This window comes from Atractosteus spatula, assembly GCF_055471065.1.
Source record: "Atractosteus spatula isolate fAtrSpa1 chromosome 10 unlocalized genomic scaffold, fAtrSpa1.hap1 SUPER_10_unloc_1, whole genome shotgun sequence".
Classification (NCBI taxonomy): Eukaryota; Metazoa; Chordata; class Actinopteri; order Semionotiformes; family Lepisosteidae; genus Atractosteus; species Atractosteus spatula.
Genome location: NW_028296612.1, coordinates 2,492,904 through 2,512,588, shown reverse-complemented (window position 1 = coordinate 2,512,588; position 19,685 = coordinate 2,492,904). Strand labels below are relative to the sequence as shown.

The following is a 19,685-nucleotide window of genomic DNA, read 5'->3' as shown; positions in this document are numbered from 1 at the left end:
GGGTCAGTGTGTGTGTGTGTGTCTGCAGAGTCTCCAGGGGTCTTTAAAGCAGGGCTGTCCAGTCCTGGTCCTGGAGGGGTCAGTGTGTGTGTGTGTCTGCAGAGTCTCCAGGGGTCTTTAAAGCAGGGCTGTCCAGTCCTGGTCCTGGAGGGGTCAGTGTGTGTGTGTGTCTGCAGAGTCTCCAGGGGTCTTTAAAGCAGGGCTGTCCAGTCCTGGACCTGGAGGGGTCAGTGTGTGTGTCTGCAGAGTCTCCAGTTGTCTTTAAAGCAGGGCTGTCCAGTCCTGGTCCTGGAGGGGTCAGTGTGTGTGTATGTGTCATCTTTCTTTCTAAACAGCTGAAGGATTTTTCTCTGAAACAAATGACTTTTTAATTGTTGGCAACCTTGTGTGAAAGTTTCACTCTTAGTTGTCAGTCTGTTTGATGTCTTCCTGCCTTTAGGTTTAAGAAAAATCTCCCATCCGGAAAAGCAGGAAGTGGGCTTGACTCATGCTGGGAATCAGAGCCACTTCACTGAAATCAACAGGTACTATCAGGCCTGGAGCCATGAGTCACTAACAGGAACATTACAAACAAGAGAGACCATCCGGCCTGTTGGGTAGGTATTGATCCGAGGGTCTCACCCAGCTGTGTCTGGAGAGAAGCCAGGGTATCAGCTTCAACCACAGGGCTGGGCAGCTTGTTCCCCACCCCCACCCCCCTCTGTGTACAGGAGAGCCTCCTGTCCTGAGCTCAGCACTATTTATAACCCCCAGAACTCCATACCTCTTTTGCTCCTATCAATTTAGAGTTTGGCACTGAAGTGCAGGGGTCAGCATTGCTGTTGGCTTCGCTGGGGCCCTGGGTTCAATTCTGGACTGGGGGTGCTGTGTGTGTGGAGTTTGCATGCTCTCCTCATGTTTGTGGGGGTTTCCTCCAGGTGCTCCAGTTTCCTGCCACAATCCAGAGACAGGCTGGTGGGTGAATTGCCTTCTGGGAAAACCAGCCCTGGTGTGATTGTGTGTGTGTGTGTGTCCTGTGATGGACTGGTGTCCTGTCCAGGGTGTGTGAGTGTGTGTGTGTCCTGTGATGGACTGGTGTCCTGTCCAGGGTGTGTGAGTGTGTGTGTGTGTGTCCTGTGATGGACTGGTGTCCTGTCCAGGGTGTATGAGTGTGTGTGTGTCCTGTGATGGACTGGTGTCCTGTCCAGGGTGTGTGTGTCCTGTGATGGACTGGTGTCCTGTCCAGGGTGTGTGTGTGTGTGTCCTGTGATGGACTGGTGTCCTGTCCAGGGTGTGTGAGTGTGTGTCCTGTGATGGACTGGTGTCCTGTCCAGGGTGTGTGAGTGTGTGTCCTGTGATGGACTGGTGTCCTGTCCAGGGTGTGTGAGTGTGTCCTGTGATGGACTGCTGTCCTGTCCAGGGTGTGTGAGTGAGTGTGTGTCCTGTGATGGACTGGTGTCCTGTCCAGGGTGTGTGAGTGTGTGTGTGTGTCCTGTGATGGACTGCTGTCCTGTCCAGGGTGTGTGTTAATCTCGAGCGTTCTGAAAGGCGCGTTAGCGAACAGCTGTGTGGTTTTCCAACGCCATGCTTACACAAGAGCCTCGCCGCCGCACTGAATCCGCGACAGGACGACGTCACCACCGCGGCGGGCCGGAGCAGGCTGGGGCTCGCCGGGCCCGCGCGCGCCGGTGTTGATCCTCTGTCTGCCTCTCCTGGGGTGCGTGTGGCTGAGAAATCACACAGCTCCTCCAGCAGCCGGCTTGAACAGGACCGCGCGTCACTGGGAATCCGCCCCCGAGCAAGGAAATCCACTCAGACGTGGCCCCCTGTCCTGACTGGAGGAGCTCACCCAGCTGCGTCTGGAGAAAAAACAGGGTAGCGTCTTCAACCACGTAGCTGGGCAGCTTGTTCCACTCCCCTGCCACCCTCTGTGTACAGAAGCACCTCCTGTCCTGACTGGAGGAGCTCACCCAGCTGTGTCTGGAGAGAAGCCAGGGTGTCGGCTTCAACCACACGGACTGGGCAGCTTGTTCCACCCTCCCACCCCCCTCTGTGTACAGAAGAGCCTCCTGTCCTGACTGGAGGAGCTCGCCCAGCTGTGTCTGGAGAGAAGCCGGGGTATCGCCTTCAACCACAGAGCTGGGCAGCTTGTTCCCTACCCCCACCCTCCTCTGTGTACAGAAGAGCCTCCTGTCCCGACTGGAGGAGCTCACCCAGCTGCGTCTGGAGAGGAGCCCAATCCAGCTGGGATTTTCCAGTTCTCCCTTCGAGGTTTTGAACTCGGATTACCGCGCGTGTCCGGACAGGACCTGGCAAAGAGGCAGGAAACAGAGCCCAGGAAATCTCTGCCCTCCGGGAACAGCTCCTGCCGTCATGTTCTCCCACACCTCCGGGCTGCACGAAACGCAGACCTTTCACTTTCTTCCAAAAAAAAGAGAGAGAGAGAGAGGGAGGGAGGGAAGGTTTGTTTTTGGAGGGGGGGAAGGGATGGGTGTGGGAGGCTATAAAACGAGCCGAGCAGCTCAGACACCTCCTCACACCGAGCCTGGGACGCTCAGAACCGCTCGGTCCGCTCTGGTGCTGCTGCTGCTGCTGCTGCGATCCAGCGGTCTGTCTCAGAAGGCGCTCTGTTTCCGCTGCTGAGGCTATAAAACGAGCCGAGCAGCTCAGACACCTCCTCACACCGAGCCTGGGACGCTCAGAACCGCTCGGTCCGCTCTGGTGCTGCTGCTGCTGCTGCGATCCAGCGGTCTGTCTCAGAAGGCGCTCTGTTTCCGCTGCTGAGGTTATAAAACGAGCCGAGCAGCTCAGACACCTCCTCACACCGAGCCTGGGACGCTCAGAACCGCTCGGTCCGGTCCGGTCTGGTGCTGCTGCTGCTGCTGCGACCCGGGCCGTCCGTCTCAGAAGGCGCTGTGTCGCTGTCGCTGTCGCTGTATCAACACCGCACGCCTGCTCATGGCCCTGGACCTGCGGGACGAGGTGTGCTGCTCCTTCGTCTTCTACGCCGTCCTGCTGGTGCTGAAGATGTTCGGCGTGGCCGTGCTGACGGGCCAGCTGCGCCTCCGCAGGAAGGTGAGAGAGAGAACAAGACCGGGCCGGAGCGAGCGGATCCTGGGTCTCGGGTCGGCGCCGGCTCTGGCCGCTGTCCCGGAGTGTCGCTTCGCTGTTCTCGTTTGTGTTGTTGTTGGTGGTGGTGTTGTCGTTGTTACTGTTTCTGTTGCTGTTGATGTTGCTGTTGTTGTTGCTGCTGCTGTTGTTGTTGTTGGTGGTGGAGGTGTTGTTACTGTTGCTGTCGTTGTTGCTGTTGTTGTCATTGTTGCTGTTGATGTTGCTGTTGGTGTTGCTGCTGCTGTCGTTGTTGTTGTTGGTGGAGGTGTTGTTACTGTTGCTATCGTTGTTGTCGTTGCTGCTGTCGTTGTTGTTGTTGGTGGAGGTGTTGTTACTGCTGCTGTCATTGTTGTCGTTGCTGTTGTCGTTGTTGCTGTTGCTGTCGTTGTTGCTGTTGCTGTCGTTGTTGCTGTTGTTGTCATTGTTGCTGTTGATGTTGCTGTTGGTGTTGCTGCTGTCGTTGTTGTTGTTGGTGGAGGTGTTGTTACTGTTGCTGTCGTTGTTGTCGTTGCTGCTGTCGTTGCTGTTGTTGGTGGAGGTGTTGTTACTGCTGCTGTCATTGTTGTCGTTGCTGTTGTTGTTGCTGTTGTCGTTGTTGTTGGTGGTGGTGGTGGTGGAGGTGTTGTTACGGTTGCTGTCGTTGTTGCTGTTCCTGTTGTTGTTGCTGTTGCTGTTGATGTTGCTGTTGCTATTGTCGTTGCTGTTGGTGGTGGAGGTGTTGTTACTGCTGCTGTCATTGTTGTCGTTGCTGTTGTTGTTGCTGTTGTCGTTGTTGTTGTTGGTGGTGGTGGTGGAGGTGTTGTTACTGTTGCTGTCGTTGTTGCTGTTCCTGTTGTTGTTGCTGTTGCTGTTGATGTTGCTGTTGCTATTGTCGTTGCTGTTGGTGGTGGAGGTGTTGTTACTGCTGCTGTCATTGTTGTCGTTGCTGTTGTTGTTGCTGTTGTCGTTGTTGCTGTTGCTGTCGTTGTTGCTGTTGTTGTCATTGTTGCTGTTGATGTTGCTGTTGGTGTTGCTGCTGTCGTTGTTGTTGTTGGTGGAGGTGTTGTTACTGTTGCTGTCGTTGTTGCTGTTGTTGTCATTGTTGCTGTTGATGTTGCTGTTGGTGTTGCTGCTGTCGTTGTTGTTGTTGGTGGAGGTGTTGTTACTGTTGCTGTCGTTGTTGCTGTTGTTGTCATTGTTGCTGTTGATGTTGCTGTTGGTGTTGCTGCTGTCGTTGTTGTTGTTGGTGGAGGTGTTGTTACTGTTGCTATCGTTGTTGTCGTTGCTGCTGTCGTTGTTGTTGTTGGTGGAGGTGTTGTTACTGCTGCTGTCATTGTTGTCGTTGCTGTTGTTGTTGCTGTTGTCGTTGTTGCTGTTGGTGGTGGTGGTGGAGGTGTTGTTACGGTTGCTGTCGTTGTTGCTGTTCCTGTTGTTGTTGCTGTTGCTGTTGATGTTGCTGTTGCTATTGTCGTTGCTGTTGGTGGTGGAGGTGTTGTTACTGCTGCTGTCATTGTTGTCGTTGCTGTTGTTGTTGCTGTTGTCGTTGTTGCTGTTGTCGTTGTTCTTGCTGTCGTTGTTGCTGCTGTCGTTGTTGATGCTGCTGCTGTCGTCGCCGTCGTCGTCGTCGTCGCTGCTGGTTGCGTTGTCGGTGCTGCTGCCGTTGTCGTTGGTGGGGGGGTGGAGGCGGTGCTGTTATTTGCGCGGCGCGTTGCGAGTCGCTGTCCCGCCCCGAAAACAAAATACACGGCACACCGTCCGCCTCCCCTCGCCCGGCTCGTCAGAGGTGGGATCCCAGCGTGTACAGAGCAGGGCCCTCCGTGTGTGTGTGTGTGTGTGTGTGTGTGCGGACAGGCTTGTGAGCTCGGGGTGACGGATGTCTCCTCCCCCCCCCCTCTTGCAGGCGTTCGCTAACCCCGAGGATGCACTTCGGCACGGGGGGCTCAAGTTCTGCAGGCGGGACGAGGACGTGGAGCGATGCAGGAGGTGAGCAGGTCGCTATATATACGCACACACACGCCCACTGCGCCCAGGGGCTCACACACAGGAGAGCGGAGCAGGGGACGTGGGAGGAACGAGCTGCCCAGGACAGGGGGGCTCTTCTGTACACAGAGGGGGGTGGGGGTGGGGAACAAGCTGCCCAGTCCGTGTGGTTGAAGCCGATACCCTGGCTTCTCTCCAGACACAGCTGGACGAGCTCCTCCAGTCAGGACAGGGGGCTCTTCTGTACACAGAGAGTGGTGGGGGTGGGGAACAAGCTGCCCAGCCTGTGTGGTTGAAGCCGATACCCTGGCTTCTCTCCAGACACAGCTGGGTGAGCTCCTCCAGTCAGGACAGGAGGCTCTACTGTACACAGAGGGTGGCGGGGGTAGGGAACAAGCCGCCCAGTCCGTGTGGTTGAAGCCGATACCCTGGCTCCTCTCCAGACACAGCTGGGCGAGACCCTGGGATCAGTTAGCGACTCACTGCCGAACGAGCCTGGCCGCCCAGGATGAGCTCCTCTCACGTGTGGCGCGTTCTGCTCCCTAGCGACGGCCGCAGTGCTGCTACAGCGCGCCGGGGGCTCTGTGTGGGTGGGTGCGTGCGTGCGCGCGCGTCTCCCTGCCCAGGTGTGCTCCAGCTGCCATGAAAAGCCCCTAATCCGCTAATGAGCAGCTCTGAGGACGGAGAGTGGCGATCAAATCCGTTTAATGACTTTAATTACCGGAAACGGAGATCTCGTGACTCGGCGCAGCTCACCGGTCGCTAACAAGAAGCTGCCCGGCCTGCACAGGCACAGACAGTCACACCGAGGCAAGGAACTCTAGACAAATATAACCGTCCAGCTGTCTTCCCACAGCTCTCTCCAGTCCAGGGTCACAGACTGGGGGAGCTGGAGTCTGTCCCAGCAAGCAACAGGCACAGGGCAGGGCTCACCCTGGACAGGACAGCAGTCCATCACAGGACACACACACACACACACACACCCTGGACAGGACACCAGTCCATCACAGGACTCACACACACTCACACACCCTGGACAGGACAGCAGTCCATCACAGGACACACACACACACACCCTGGACAGGACACCAGTCCATCACAGGACACACACACACTCACACACCCTGGACTGGACACACACACACACACACACACACCCTGGACAGGACAGGACAGGACAGGACAGCTGTCCATCACAGGACACACACACACACTCACACACCCTGGACAGGACACCAGTCCATCACAGGACACACACACACACACACACACACACACACACACACCTGGACAGGACACCAGTCCATCACAGGACACACACACCCTGGACAGGACACCAGTCCATCACAGGACACACACAGACAGGTTACCAGCTTCGACGACATGGCTGGGCAGATTGTTCCACCCTCCCACCACCCTTTGTGTACAGAAGAGTCTCCCGTCCGGCTGTGTCTGGAGAGAGCTGGGCCCCCACCCCAGTCCCGAGTCCCCAGTCCCCAGTCCCCAGTCCCAAGTCCAGTCCGGAGCGATCCGACGTCGATACCACCCTCCAGCTGTTTGCTTGTGTGCTTGTTGCTGTTGTTTCCGTCCCGGTCCTGTTGTATCCGAAGGACGCCGGCGTGCCGTAACTCGTCTCCCCCCTCTCCCCCCCCCAGGCTCCACCGCAACGACCTGGAGTGCGTCCTGCCCTTCCTGTTCACCGGCGCCCTGTACTGCCTGCTGGATCCGGCGCCGGCCACGGCCCGGCTCTACTTCCGGGCCTTCTTCCTGGCCCGGCTGGCCCACACCGCGGCCTACCTGTGCCCCCTGCCGGCCCCCGCCCGCTCCCTGGCCTATGCCCTGGGCCAGCTGCCCTGCCTCTCCATGGCCCTCAAGATCCTCATCAACGTCGCCTCCTACTGGTAGGCACTGGAACTGCACCCCCCGGTGGTTTTATCCCCCAAGGGCGGGGGACCGGGGGGGGGGGGGGGGCGGTTTGTGAGCAGGATGGGCAGATAATACCCCCCCCCCCCCCAGAGACGCCTCTCTTCGTGGGACAAGGTGTGGACCTCGTCTTTTATCTGAGAGACTTTGTCTGGAGTGACACCCAGAAATGGGACCCAGCGCTATATGTTTTGTTGCATTTTCTATTTAAAAGACCCCTGGAGACTCTGCAGACACACACACACTGACCCCTCCAGGACCAGGACTGGACAGCCCTGCTTTAAAGACCCCTGGAGACTCTGCAGACACACACACACACTGACCCCTCCAGGACCAGGACTGGACAGCCCTGCTTTAAAGACCCCTGGAGACTCTGCAGACACACACACACACACACACACACACACACACACACACACACACTGACCCCTCCAGGACCAGCACTGGACAGCCCTGCTTTAAAGACCCCTGGAGACTCTGCAGACACACACACACTGACCCCTCCAGGACCAGGACTGGACAGCCCTGCTTTAAAGACCCCTGGAGACTCTGCAGACACACACACACTGACCCCTCCAGGACCAGGACTGGACAGCCCTGCTTTAAAGACCCCTGGAGACTCTGCAGACACACACACACTGACCCCTCCAGGACCAGGACTGGACAGCCCTGCTTTAAAGACCCCTGGAGACTCTGCAGACACACACACACACACACACACACACACACACACACTGACCCCTCCAGGACCAGGACTGGACAGCCCTGCTTTAAAGACACCTGGAGACTCTGCAGACACACACACACACACACACACACACACACACACTGACCCCTCCAGGACCAGGACTGGACAGCCCTGCTTTAAAGACACCTAGAGACTCTGCAGACACACACACACACACACACTGACCCCTCCAGGACCAGGACTGGACAGCCCTGCTTTAAAGACCCCTGGAGACTCTGCAGACACACACACACTGACCCCTCCAGGACCAGGACTGGACAGCCCTGCTTTAAAGACCCCTGGAGACTCTGCAGACACACACACACACACTGACCCCTCCAGGACCAGGACTGGACAGCCCTGCTTTAAAGACCCCTGGAGACTCTGCAGACACACACACACACTGACCCCTCCAGGACCAGGACTGGACAGCCCTGCTTTAAAGACCCCTGGAGACTCTGCAGACACACACACACACTGACCCCTCCAGGACCAGGACTGGACAGCCCTGCTTTAAAGACCCCTGGAGACTCTGCAGACACACACACACACACTGACCCCTCCAGGGCCAGGACTGGACAGCCCTGCTTCTATTTTACTTCTGCAGTGCTGCTATTGAAAGAAAAACTGATTCAGTTGAACTGGGAAAGCCATAAAAATGCCTTCAGGCTCCTCAGCAGTATTGTGTACATATATCACAGGGTGAGGGACGTCCTTTGTGCTCACATGTAAAACCTGTCGTGTTTATTCAGATGTGTTTTTTTTTTGCACGCTGCTCCCGCATGTTAATCACCCAGCTTCTCCTTTTTGTCGGCTGGGACTGATCGTCGGCCAGCTGACTCAGGGGCGCCGCCTGCTGGGCATCAGTGGGCTGACCGCTGTATATTTTATGTCGCTTGTGTCCCGGTATTTGAGTGAAAACGTTGTAATGCCTCCTTTTTAAATTAAACGAAACACAGTGTGAACTTTATCTCCGTGATCGTTGTTTGTTTGTTGTTGTTGTTGTTCTGAATGCCAGCTCTGCCGGAGCCAATACACACACACACCCTGGACAGGACACCAGTCCATCACAGGACACACACACCCTGGACAGGACACCAGTCCATCACAGGACACACACACACACACACACACACACACACCTGGACAGGACACCAGTCCATCACAGGACACACACACACACACTTACACACCCTGGACAGGACAGCAGTCCATCACAGGACACAGACACTCACACACCCTGGACAGGACAGCCGTCCAACACAGGACACACACACACACACACACACACACACACACACACACACACGAATAACTACAACAGCCCGAGCTGTGTCTCGTTGTACCCACGACCGCGATCGGGTTCGAGTAAGAGACTCGTGTCCTTCCGAGCGCTGCATCGGCACCGGGTGTTGGGCCCGGCGGGTGGGGGGGTCAGGACGCACGGAGGCACGATTAACCAAAATGAACAGGAAACAGAGGAAGGAGAAAAAGAGAGAGAGAGAGAGAGAGAGAGAGAGAGAAAGAAAAAAGCGACCGTCTTGCATTGGCCGGGAATCGAACCCAGGCCTCCCGCGTGGCAGGCGAGAATTCTACCACTGAACCACCAATGCTGCACGCGCAGTGCTCCCCCTCCTCGTGTCTCCCGACTCTCCCGCTGGCCGTGGTGCCCGGAGCCGGAGGCGGTTCTCTACGCCAAGAGCTGGTGGGGGTGGGGAACAGGCGTGGGTGGCTCAGCGGGAGGCTTCTCGCCTGCGATTCCCGGCCCGTGCAGCGAGTCCCGTTAAATTTCCGGCCCTGTGAGACTGGGGTCGTGTCCCGGTCCAGAGACAGCCGGGCGATCACGTGTTCAGAGCCGTTTCGCGCTGCCGTGGGCGGGTCATCTTCGCGTGTGATGTCGCGTCCGAGGCAGGGTTTGCGGTGAACCCGGGGGGTGCAGATCTTGTTTCTGTGTGATGGCCGCCTGCCCTGCGTGCGGAGCTGCTCGCCTGGTAGACAGACGTCCAGCAGAGTTACAGTACCTCGCTCCCCGCCTGGGGAACCCGCGTGTCTCCCCCTCCCACCCACTTCGACCCGCTGCACGCGCTCGCCCACGCGAGTCGGGGCGCGGCCCCACTCCCCCACCTGCAGGTATTTATCCCCTCCCCCCCCCCCGCCTCAATGAGATTGCAGCCTGCCAGCGCCGCTCAAGACGACCGGAACCCCCCGAACTGATCCGGAAAGGAGACCGGCGCTTTCTCTCCGCTCAGCTGAACAGTCATCATTGAAGATTATTATCAACAAGACCCCCCGCGCTTGAAGCTCCCACCTGTCCAGGAGCAGGAGACACAGCAAATTTATCATCATCATCATCATCATTATTATTATTAACACCCGCGCTTGAAGCTCCGACCTGTCCAGGAGCAGGAGACACAGCAAATTTATCATCATCATCATCATCATCATTATTATTATTATTATTATTATTATTATTATTATTAACACCCGCGCTTGAAGCTCCCACCTGTCCAGGAGCAGGAGACACAGCAAATTTATCATCATTATTATTATTATTATTATTAACACCCGCGCTTGAAGCTCCGACCTGTCCAGGAGCAGGAGACACAGCAAATTTATCATCATCATCATTATTATTATTATTATTATTATTAACACCCGCGCTTGAAGCTCCGACCTGTCCAGGAGCAGGAGACACAGCAAATTTATCATCATCATCATTATTATTATTATTAACACCCGCGCTTGAAGCTCCGACCTGTCCAGGAGCAGGAGACACAGCAAATTTATCATTATTATTATTTTTATTACTATTATTATTAATAATACCCGCGCTTGAAGCTCCCACCTGTCCAGGAGCAGGAGACACAGCAAATTTATCATCATCATCATTATTATTATTATTAACACCCGCGCTTGAAGCTCCGACCTGTCCAGGAGCAGGAGACACAGCAAATTTATCATCATTATTATTATTATTATTATTATTATTATTAACACCCGCGCTTGAAGCTCCGACCTGTCCAGGAGCAGGAGACACAGCAAATTTATCATCATTATTATTATTATTATTATTATTATTATTATTAACACCCGCGCCTGTAGCTCCCACCTGTCCAGGAGCAGGAGACACAGCAAATTTATCATCATTATTATTATTATTATTAATAACACCCGCGCCTGTAGCTCCAACTTCTCCAGGAGCAGGAGACCCTGCAGATGTATCATTATTATTATTATTATTATTATTATTAACACCAGAGCTATATTTTGGGGCGGGATGTTTATCACCTCTTGAGGAATAAAACTTTTAAAACGGAGCTGTTCCCCGTGTTTTGTTTTTTTTTTTGTGCGTGCGCTTCCACTCCTGAACTGCACGGTGGCGCCAATCGCTCCCCTCCCCGGGCTCTCCTTACCTCGTTTTTACCCCGCTGGCCCCGCGCTGCAGTCGGTGCGGGCGACACACACGGCTCGTCTCGCCTGCCCGCGGCCCGGTCCAGAAACCCACAGCCCACACGGAACTTTCTGTCTCACACGCAAAATGATCATCTTGCTCGAAATGATTGTTTTCTATCTTGGGCTGATTGTTATCTTGGTCTGAATCATTATTAATAATAAACTATCTGAAATATTAAGTCTGGTCAGCAGACACCCCCTCCTCTCCCTTCCCCCCCCAAAAAAATTTTCGGGTCTGCATTGGCCGGGAATCGAACCCGGGCCTCCCGCGTGGCAGGCGAGAATTCTACCACTGAACCACCAATGCTGCACGTGCCGCTGCACCCTCCCTCGAGCTCTTCGCCCCCCCATCCCCCTCCTCGTGTCTCCCGACTCTCCCGCTGGCCGTGGTGCCCGGAGCCGGAGCCGGTTCTCTACGCCAAGAGCTGGTGGGGGTGGGGAACAGGCGTGGGTGGCTCAGCGGGAGGCTTCTCGCCTGCGATTCCCGGCCCGTGCAGCGAGTCCCGTTAAATTTCCGGCCCTGTGAGACTGGGGTCGTGTCCCCCCCTCCCCTCCCGGTCCAGAGACAGCCGGGCGATCACGTGTTCAGAGCCGTTTCGCGCTGCCGTGGGCGGGTCATCTTCGCGTGTGATCTCGCGTCCGAGGCAGGGTTTGCGGTGAACCCGGGGGGTGCAGATCTTGTTTCTGTGTGATGGCCGCCTGCCCTGCGTGCGGAGCTGCTCGCCTGGTAGACAGACGTCCAGCAGAGTTACAGTACCTCGCTCCCCGCCTGGGGAACCCGCGTGTCTCCCCCTCCCACCCACTTCGACCCGCTGCACGCGCTCGCCCACGCGAGTCGGGGCGCGGCCCCACTCCCCCACCTGCAGGTATTTATCCCCCCCCCCCCGCCTCAATAAGATTGCAGCCTGCCAGCGCCGCTCAAGACGACCGGAACCCCCCGAACTGATCCGGAAAGGAGACCGGCGCTTTCTCTCCGCTCAGCTGAACAGTCATCATTGAAGATTATTATCAACAAGACCCCCCGCGCTTGAAGCTCCCACCTGTCCAGGAGCAGGAGACACAGCAAATTTATCATCATCATCATCATCATTATTATTATTAACACCCGCGCTTGAAGCTCCGACCTGTCCAGGAGCAGGAGACACTGCAAATTTATCATCATCATTATCATCATTATTATTATTATTATTAACACCCGCGCTTGAAGCTCCGACCTGTCCAGGAGCAGGAGACACAGCAAATTTATCATCATTATTATTATTATTATTATTATTATTAATAACACCCGCGCTTGAAGCTCCCACCTGTCCAGGAGCAGGAGACACAGCAAATTTATCATCATCATTATTATTATTATTATTATTATTATTAACACCCGCGCTTGAAGCTCCGACCTGTCCAGGAGCAGGAGACACAGCAAATTTATCATCATCATCATCATTATTATTATTATTATCATTATTATTATTATTATTAACACCCGCGCTTGAAGCTCCCACCTGTCCAGGAGCAGGAGACACAGCAAATTTATCATCATCATCATTATTATTATTATTATTATTATTAATAACACCCGCGCTTGAAGCTCCCACCTGTCCAGGAGCAGGAGACACAGCAAATTTATCATCATTATTATTATTATTATTAATAACACCCGCGCCTGTAGCTCCAACTTCTCCAGGAGCAGGAGACCCTGCAGATGTATCATTATTATTATTATTATTATTATTATTATTAACACCAGAGCTATATTTTGGGGCGGGATGTTTATCACCTCTTGAGGAATAAAACTTTTAAAACGGAGCTGTTCCCCGTGTTTTGTTTTGTTTTTTGTGCGTGCGCTTCCACTCCTGAACTGCACGGTGGCGCCAATCGCTCCCCTCCCCGGGCTCTCCTTACCTCGTTTTTACCCCGCTGGCCCCGCGCTGCAGTCGGTGCGGGCGACACACACGGCTCGTCTCGCCTGCCCGCAGCCCGGTCCAGAAACCCACAGCCCACACGGAACTTTCTGTCTCACACGCAAAATGATCATCTTGCTCGAAATGATTGTTTTCTATCTTGGTCTGAATTATTATTATTGTTAATAATAAACTATCTTAAATATTAAGTCTGGTCAGCAGACACCCCCTCCTCTCCCTTCCCCCCCAAAAAAATTTTCGGGTCTGCATTGGCCGGGAATCGAACCCGGGCCTCCCGCGTGGCAGGCGAGAATTCTACCACTGAACCACCAATGCTGCACGTGCGGGGACCTGGGTCAGGAACGCGCCTCGTGCTCGTCCCCTCCTCCTCCACGTCCACGTCCACCCGTGTTCGGCTGTGTTCGTGTGGAGGAGTCGTCCTGCCGCGCTCAGAAGCCAAGGAGCCTCAGAACGACCCGCTGGGAGCCCGCAGAGCCGAGTAGGGCCGAGCACAGCGGAGCCGAGCAGACCCGAGTAGAGGCGAGCAGACCCGAGCACAGCCGAACAGACCCGAGCACAGCGGAGCCGAGCAGACCCGAGCACAGCCGAGCCGAGTAGAGCCGAACAGACCCGAGCACAGCCGAACAGACCCGAGCACAGCGGAGCCGAGCAGACCCGAGTAGAGGCGAGCAGACCCGAGCACAGCCGAGCCGAGTAGAGCCGAACAGACCCGAGCACAGCCGAGCCGAACACACCCGAGCACAGCAGACCCGAGTAGAGCCGAACACACCCGAGCACAGCCGAGCCGAGTAGAGCCGAACAGACCCGAGCACAGCCGAGCCGAACAGACCCAAGCACAGCCGAACAGACCCGAGCACAGCGGAGCCGAGCAGACCCGAGTAGAGGCGAGCAGACCCGAGCACATCCGAGCCGAGCAGACCCGAGTAGAGGCGAGCAGACCCGAGCACAGCCGAGCCGAGCAGACCCGAGTAGAGGCGAGCAAACTCGAGCACAGCCGAGCCGAGTAGAGCCGAACACACCCGAGCACAGCCGAACAGACCCGAGCACAGCCGAGCCGAGTAGAGCCGAACACACCCGAGCACAGCCGAAGCGACGCGTCTCCTTCACACGAGCAGCAGCTGCCCGACTTGCTGCTCGGGGGAGGGACGAGCACGAGGCGCGCTCTTAAAGGCAGAGTCAGCGCGAGCAGCATTGGTGGTTCAGTGGTAGAATTCTCGCCTGCCACGCGGGAGGCCCGGGTTCGATTCCCGGCCAATGCAAGACGGTCGCTTTTTGTTTTCTGTCCTGTCAGACTGGGGGGGGGTGGGGGTGTCCCCTGGACCAGAGACAGCAGGGTAATCATTTGGAGGGATTTTGGGGGGGCCGTTTCTGAATCAGGCAGAGGACAGACGAGAAGAGAGCTCTGGCTGCTGCTTGCAATGACAGCCCAGACACCGAATACAGAACACGAATTAATTCAATTTAATTGAAAAGAATTGAAAAATTAAAATAAAAGAAGCCAGAAGTCAAAATATAGGCTTCGACAATATGAACGGGCAACTTGTTGTTGTTATTATTATCTCCTCCAGCTGTGTCTGGAGAGAAGCCAGGGTATCGGCTTCAACCACGGGGCTGGGCAGCTTGTTCCCCACCCCCACCCCCCTCTGTGTACAGAAGAGCCTCCTGTCCTGACTGGAGGAGCTCACCCAGCTGTGTCTGGAGAGAAGCCGGGGTATCGGCTTCAACCACACGGACTGGGCAGCTTGTTCCTCACCCCCACCACCCTCTGTGTACAGAAGCGCCTAATCCCTCTCATGCAGAATTGACTGCTCGCTTTAGGACAAAAGCCACCGGAGTCCAGGCCCCGCCAGGACCGGGGTCCGAGACCGGTAATCCAGCACGACAGTCCGCACACTCTCACACACGCACACTCACACCACCACACGGCCACCAGAGGGCGGTAGTGTCGCGACTATCCGGCTCCTCGCCAGAGACCGCAGGGTCAGAGTTTTCTTGGCGATTTCTGAATCGAGTCCCAGCAGGCGAAGAGTTTCCTCCTGTGCCGCATCAGAGGAGAAAAGAGACCCAACGTCTCGGCTGGGGACTGGCTGCGCTTTCACACACCCCGCCGAAGAAGGCGGCGTCTCCCCCTCTCTCTCTCCCTCCCTCCCTCTTTCTCTCTCTCCCTCTCTCCCCCTCTCTCTCTCCCTCTCTCCCTCCCTCTCCCTCGCCCTCGCCCTCTCCCTCTCCCTCCTCTCTCCCTCTCCCCCTCCCTCCTCTCTCTCTCCCTCTCTCCCTCCCTCTCCCTCGCCCTCGCCCTCTCCCTCTCCCTCCTCTCTCCCTCTCCCCCTCCCTCCTCTCTCTCTCCCTCTCTCCCTCCCTCTCCCTCGCCCTCGCCCTCTCCCTCTCCCTCCTCTCTCCCTCTCCCCCTCCCTCCTCTCTCTCTCCCCCCTTCTCTCTCCCTCTCTCCCTCTCCCCCTCCCTCCTCTCTCTCTCCCTCTCCCTCCTCTCTCTCTCCCCCCCTCTCTCTCTCCCCCCCCTCTCTCCCTCTCTCCCTCTCCCCCTCTCCCCCTCCCTCCTCTCTCTCTCCCTCTCCTCTCTCCCTCCCCCCCTCTCTCTCCCTCTCTCCTCTCTCTCTCCCTCTCCCCCTCTCCCTCCCTCCTCTCTCCCTCCCTCTCTCTCTCTCCCTCCCTCTCCCTCCCTCTCTCTCTCTCCCTCCCTCTCTCTCTCTCCTCTCTCTCTCGCTGTGTCTCCCGTCCTGTGGAGTGTGTTTACTGCTGAGGGGTCCTCAGTACTCTCCTCTCCCTCTCCCTCTCCCTCTCTTCTCTCACGTGTGATCTCCTCTATCTCTCACTGTGTCTCCTGTCCTGTTGTGTGTGTGTTTATGACTGAGGGATTCTCTGGGATCTCCTCTCTCTCTCTCACTGTGTCTCCCGTCCTGTGGTGTGTGTTCATGGCCGAGCGAGACGCTCTGGAGCGCTCTGACTCTCTCCCCCTCTCTCTCTGAACCGGGCCGAGGATGGGAGGACGGGGAGGAGGGAGGAGGAGCTGGATGGCGTACCGCCGCCGATGGCCGCAGAGAGACGGAGCCCGGTTCAGCCGCGCGATGCAAACTGAACCGACACATTCGGGGAGGGTGTGACGCTGTATTACATCAATCCACATACAGTATACAGCCCCGAGCTTCCACAGGCACCGGCGCCACCAGGCCCAGAGCGGAGGCGCAGCCGCTGTCCGCTGAGGCTGAAGGACAGCCCCGCCCCCCTCTCTCCCTCGGCTCCTAGGGGTGTCGGGGGGGGTCTGCGCTCCGCTCTGCTGGACACGGGTCTCGGGGTTCACAGGGAATCAGAATTCTGCGCATGTAACGGAGCAGATCGACTACATGGATACTACAGTGTTCACGGCTGAGGGAGTCGCCGGGATCTCCTCTCTCTCTCTCTCTCTCTCACTGTGTCTCCTGTCCTGTGGAGTGTGTGTGTGTTTATTACTGAGGGAGTCTCTGTGCTCTCCTCTCTCTCTCTCTCACTGTGTCTCCTGTCCTGTGGAGTGTGTTTACTACTGAGGGGTCCTCAGTACTCTCCTCTCTCTCTCTCTCACTGTGTCTCCTGTCCTGTGGAGTGTGTTTATGACTGAGGGATTCTCTGTGATCTCCTCTCCCTCTCTCTCTGTGTCTCCTATCCTGTTGTGTGTGTTTATGACTGAGGGAGTCCCTGGGATCTCCTCTCTCTCTCTCTCGCTGTGTCTCCCCTCCTGTGATGTGTGTTCATGGCCGAGGGAGACGCTCTGAGCTCTCTCCTCTCTCTCTCTGTGTCTCCCGTCCTGTGGTGTATGTTCATGGCTGAGGGAGACGCTCCTCTCTCTCTCCTTTCTCTCTCTCTCTCTCGCTGTGTCTCCCGTCCTGTGGTGTGTGTTCATGGCCGAGGGAGACGCTCTGAGCTCTCTCCTCTCTCTCTCGCTGTGTCTCCCGTCCTGTGGTGTGTGTTCATGGCCGAGGGAGACGCTCTGAGCTCTCTCCTCTCTCGCTGTGTCTCCCGTCCTGTGGTGTGTGTTCATGGCCGAGGGAGACGCTCTGAGCTCTCTCCTCTTTCTCTCTCGCTGGACCTCCTGTCCTGTGGTGTGTGTTCATGGCCGAGGGAGACGCTCTGAGCTCTCTCCTCTCTCTCTCTTGCTGTGTCTCCCATCCTGTGGTGTGTGTTCATGGCCGAGGGAGACGCTCTGAGCTCTCTCCTCTCTCTCTCTCTCTCTCTCTCGCTGTGTCTCCCGTCCTGTGGTGTGTGTTCATGGCCGAGGGAGATGCTCTGAGCTCTCTCCTCTCTCTCTGTCTCTCGCTGTGTCTCCCGTCCTGTGGTGTGTGTTCATGGCCGAGGGAGACGCTCTGAGCTCTCTCCTCTCTCTCTCTCGCTGTGTCTCCCGTCCTGTGGTGTGTGTTCATGGCCGAGGGAGACGCTCCTCTCTCTCTCTCTCGCTGTGTCTCCCGTCCTGTGGTGTGTGTTCATGGCCGAGGGAGACGCACTGAGCTCTCTCCTCTCTCTCTCTCGCTGTGTCTCCCGTCGTGTGGTGTGTGTTCATGGCCGAGGGAGACGCTCTGAGCTCTCTCCTCTCTCTCTCTCTCTCGCTGTGTCTCCCGTCCTGTGGTGTGTGTTCATGGCCGAGGGAGACGCTCTGAGCTCTCTCCTCTCTCTCTCTCTCGCTGTGTCTCCCGTCCTGTGGTGTGTGTTCATGGCCGAGGGAGACGCTCCTCTCTCTCTCTCTCTCTCGCTGTGTCTCCCCTCCTGTGATGTGTGTTCATGGCCGAGGGAGACGCTCTGAGCTCTCTCCTCTCTCTCTCTGTGTCTCCCGTCCTGTGGTGTATGTTCATAGCTGAGGGAGACGCTCCTCTCTCTCTCCTTTCTCTCTCTCTCTCTCGCTGTGTCTCCCGTCCTGTGGTGTGTGTTCATGGCCGAGGGAGACGCTCTGAGCTCTCTCCTCTCTCTCTCTCGCTGTGTCTCCCGTCCTGTAGTGTGTGTTCATGGCCGAGGGAGACGCTCTGAGCTCTCTCCTCTCTCGCTGTGTCTCCCGTCCTGTGGTGTGTGTTCATGGCCGAGGGAGACGCTCTGAGCTCTCTCCTCTTTCTCTCTCGCTGGACCTCCTGTCCTGTGGTGTGTGTTCATGGCCGAGGGAGACGCTCTGAGCTCTCTCCTCTCTCTCTCTTGCTGTGTCTCCCGTCCTGTGGTGTGTGTTCATGGCCGAGGGAGACGCTCTGAGCTCTCTCCTCTCTCTCTCTCTCCGCTGTGTCTCCCGTCCTGTGGTGTGTGTTCATGGCCGAGGGAGACGCTCTGAGCTCTCTCCTCTCTCTCTGTCTCTCGCTGTGTCTCCCGTCCTGTGGTGTGTGTTCATGGCCGAGGGAGACGCTCTGAGCTCTCTCCTCTCTCTCTCTCGCTGTGTCTCCCGTCCTGTGGTGTGTGTTCATGGCCGAGGGAGACGCTCCTCTCTCTCTCTCTCTCTCGCTGTGTCTCCCGTCCTGTGGTGTGTGTTCATGGCCGAGGGAGACGCTCTGAGCTCTCTCCTCTCTCTCTCTCTCTCGCTGTGTCTCCCGTCGTGTGGTGTGTGTTCATGGCCGAGGGAGACGCTCTGAGCTCTCTCCTCTTCTCTCTCTCTCTCGCTGTGTCTCCCGTCCTGTGGTGTGTGTTCATGGCCGAGGGAGACGCTCTGAGCTCTCTCCTCTCTCTCTCTCTCGCTGTGTCTCCCGTCCTGTGGTGTGTGTTCATGGCCGAGGGAGACGCTCTGAGCTCTCTCCTCTCTCTCTCTCTCGCTGTGTCTCCCGTCCTGTGATGTGTGTTCATGGCCGAGGGAGACGCTCTGAGCTCTCTCCTCTCTCTCTCTCTCTCGCTGTGTCTCCCGTCCTGTGGTGTGTGTTCATGGCCGAGGGAGACGCTCTGAGCTCTCTCCTCTCTCTCTCTCTCGCTGTGTCTCCCGTCCTGTGGTGTGTGTTCATGGCCGAGGGAGACGCTCCTCTCTCTCTCTCTCTCTCTCGCTGTGTCTCCCGTCCTGTGGTGTGTGTTCATGGCCGAGGGAGACGCTCTGAGCTCTCTCCTCTCTCTCTCTCTCGCTGTGTCTCCCGTCCTGTGGTGTGTGTTCATGGCCGAGGGAGACGCTCCTCTCTCTCTCTCTCTCTCGCTGTGTCTCCCGTCCTTTGGTGTGTGTTCATGGCCGAGGGAGACGCTCCTCTCTCTCTCTCTCTCTCTCTCGCTGTGTCTCCCGTCCTGTGGTGTGTGTTCATGGCCGAGGGAGACGCTCCTCTCTCTCTCTCTCTCTCTCTCGCTGTGTCTCCCGTCCTGTGGTGTGTGTTCATGGCCGAGGGAGACGCTCTGAGCTCTCTCCTCTCTCTCTCTCTCTCGCTGTGTCTCCCGTCCTGTGGTGTGTGTTCATGGCCGAGGGAGACGCTCTAAGCTCTCTCCTCTCTCTCTCGCTGTGTCTCCCATCCTGTGGCGTGTGTTCATGGCCGAGGGAGACGCTCTGAGCTCTCTCCTCTCTCTCTCGCTGTGTCTCCCGTCCTGTGATGTGTGTTCATGGCCGAGGGAGACGCTCTGAGCTCTCTCCTCTCTCTCTCTCTCGCTGTGTCTCCCGTCCTGTGGTGTGTGTTCATGGCCGAGGGA

At 56.7% G+C, this 19,685-nt stretch overlaps 1 protein-coding gene and 4 non-coding genes across 5 annotated transcripts; 2 read left to right on the top strand and 3 right to left on the bottom strand.

Annotated features, from left to right (window-relative positions):
- The first annotated feature begins 2,854 nt into the window (after positions 1-2,854).
- Positions 2,855-6,967, top strand: LOC148813416 (prostaglandin E synthase-like). Its single transcript, XM_088908375.1, has 3 exons — positions 2,855-3,054; positions 4,970-5,052; positions 6,705-6,967. The coding sequence occupies exons 1-3, from the start codon at positions 2,938-2,940 to the stop codon at positions 6,952-6,954; spliced, it is 450 nt and encodes a 149-aa protein (XP_088764501.1). The 5' UTR covers positions 2,855-2,937; the 3' UTR covers positions 6,955-6,967.
- A 2,274-nt stretch (positions 6,968-9,241) lies between these two features.
- Positions 9,242-9,312, bottom strand: trnag-gcc (transfer RNA glycine (anticodon GCC)). The gene has a single exon. It is a non-coding gene; the product is annotated as a tRNA-Gly (tRNA).
- A 2,076-nt stretch (positions 9,313-11,388) lies between these two features.
- trnag-gcc (transfer RNA glycine (anticodon GCC)) lies at positions 11,389-11,459 on the bottom strand. Its single transcript has one exon. It is a non-coding gene; the product is annotated as a tRNA-Gly (tRNA).
- Positions 11,460-13,315: 1,856 nt separating this feature from the next.
- Positions 13,316-13,386, bottom strand: trnag-gcc (transfer RNA glycine (anticodon GCC)). The gene has a single exon. It is a non-coding gene; the product is annotated as a tRNA-Gly (tRNA).
- An 873-nt stretch (positions 13,387-14,259) lies between these two features.
- Positions 14,260-14,330, top strand: trnag-gcc (transfer RNA glycine (anticodon GCC)). The gene has a single exon. It is a non-coding gene; the product is annotated as a tRNA-Gly (tRNA).
- The last annotated feature ends 5,355 nt before the right edge of the window (positions 14,331-19,685 follow it).

Excerpts from the sequence above, each read along its gene's own strand:
- LOC148813416 (XM_088908375.1), top strand. The coding sequence starts at position 2,938 with ATGGCCCTGGACCTGCGGGACGAGGTGTGCTGCTCCTTCGTCTTCTAC. Across the intron at positions 3,055-4,969 it reads AGCTGCGCCTCCGCAGGAAG|GCGTTCGCTAACCCCGAGGA; the intron begins GTGAGAGAGAGA and ends CCCCTCTTGCAG. Across the intron at positions 5,053-6,704 it reads GACGTGGAGCGATGCAGGAG|GCTCCACCGCAACGACCTGG; the intron begins GTGAGCAGGTCG and ends TCCCCCCCCCAG.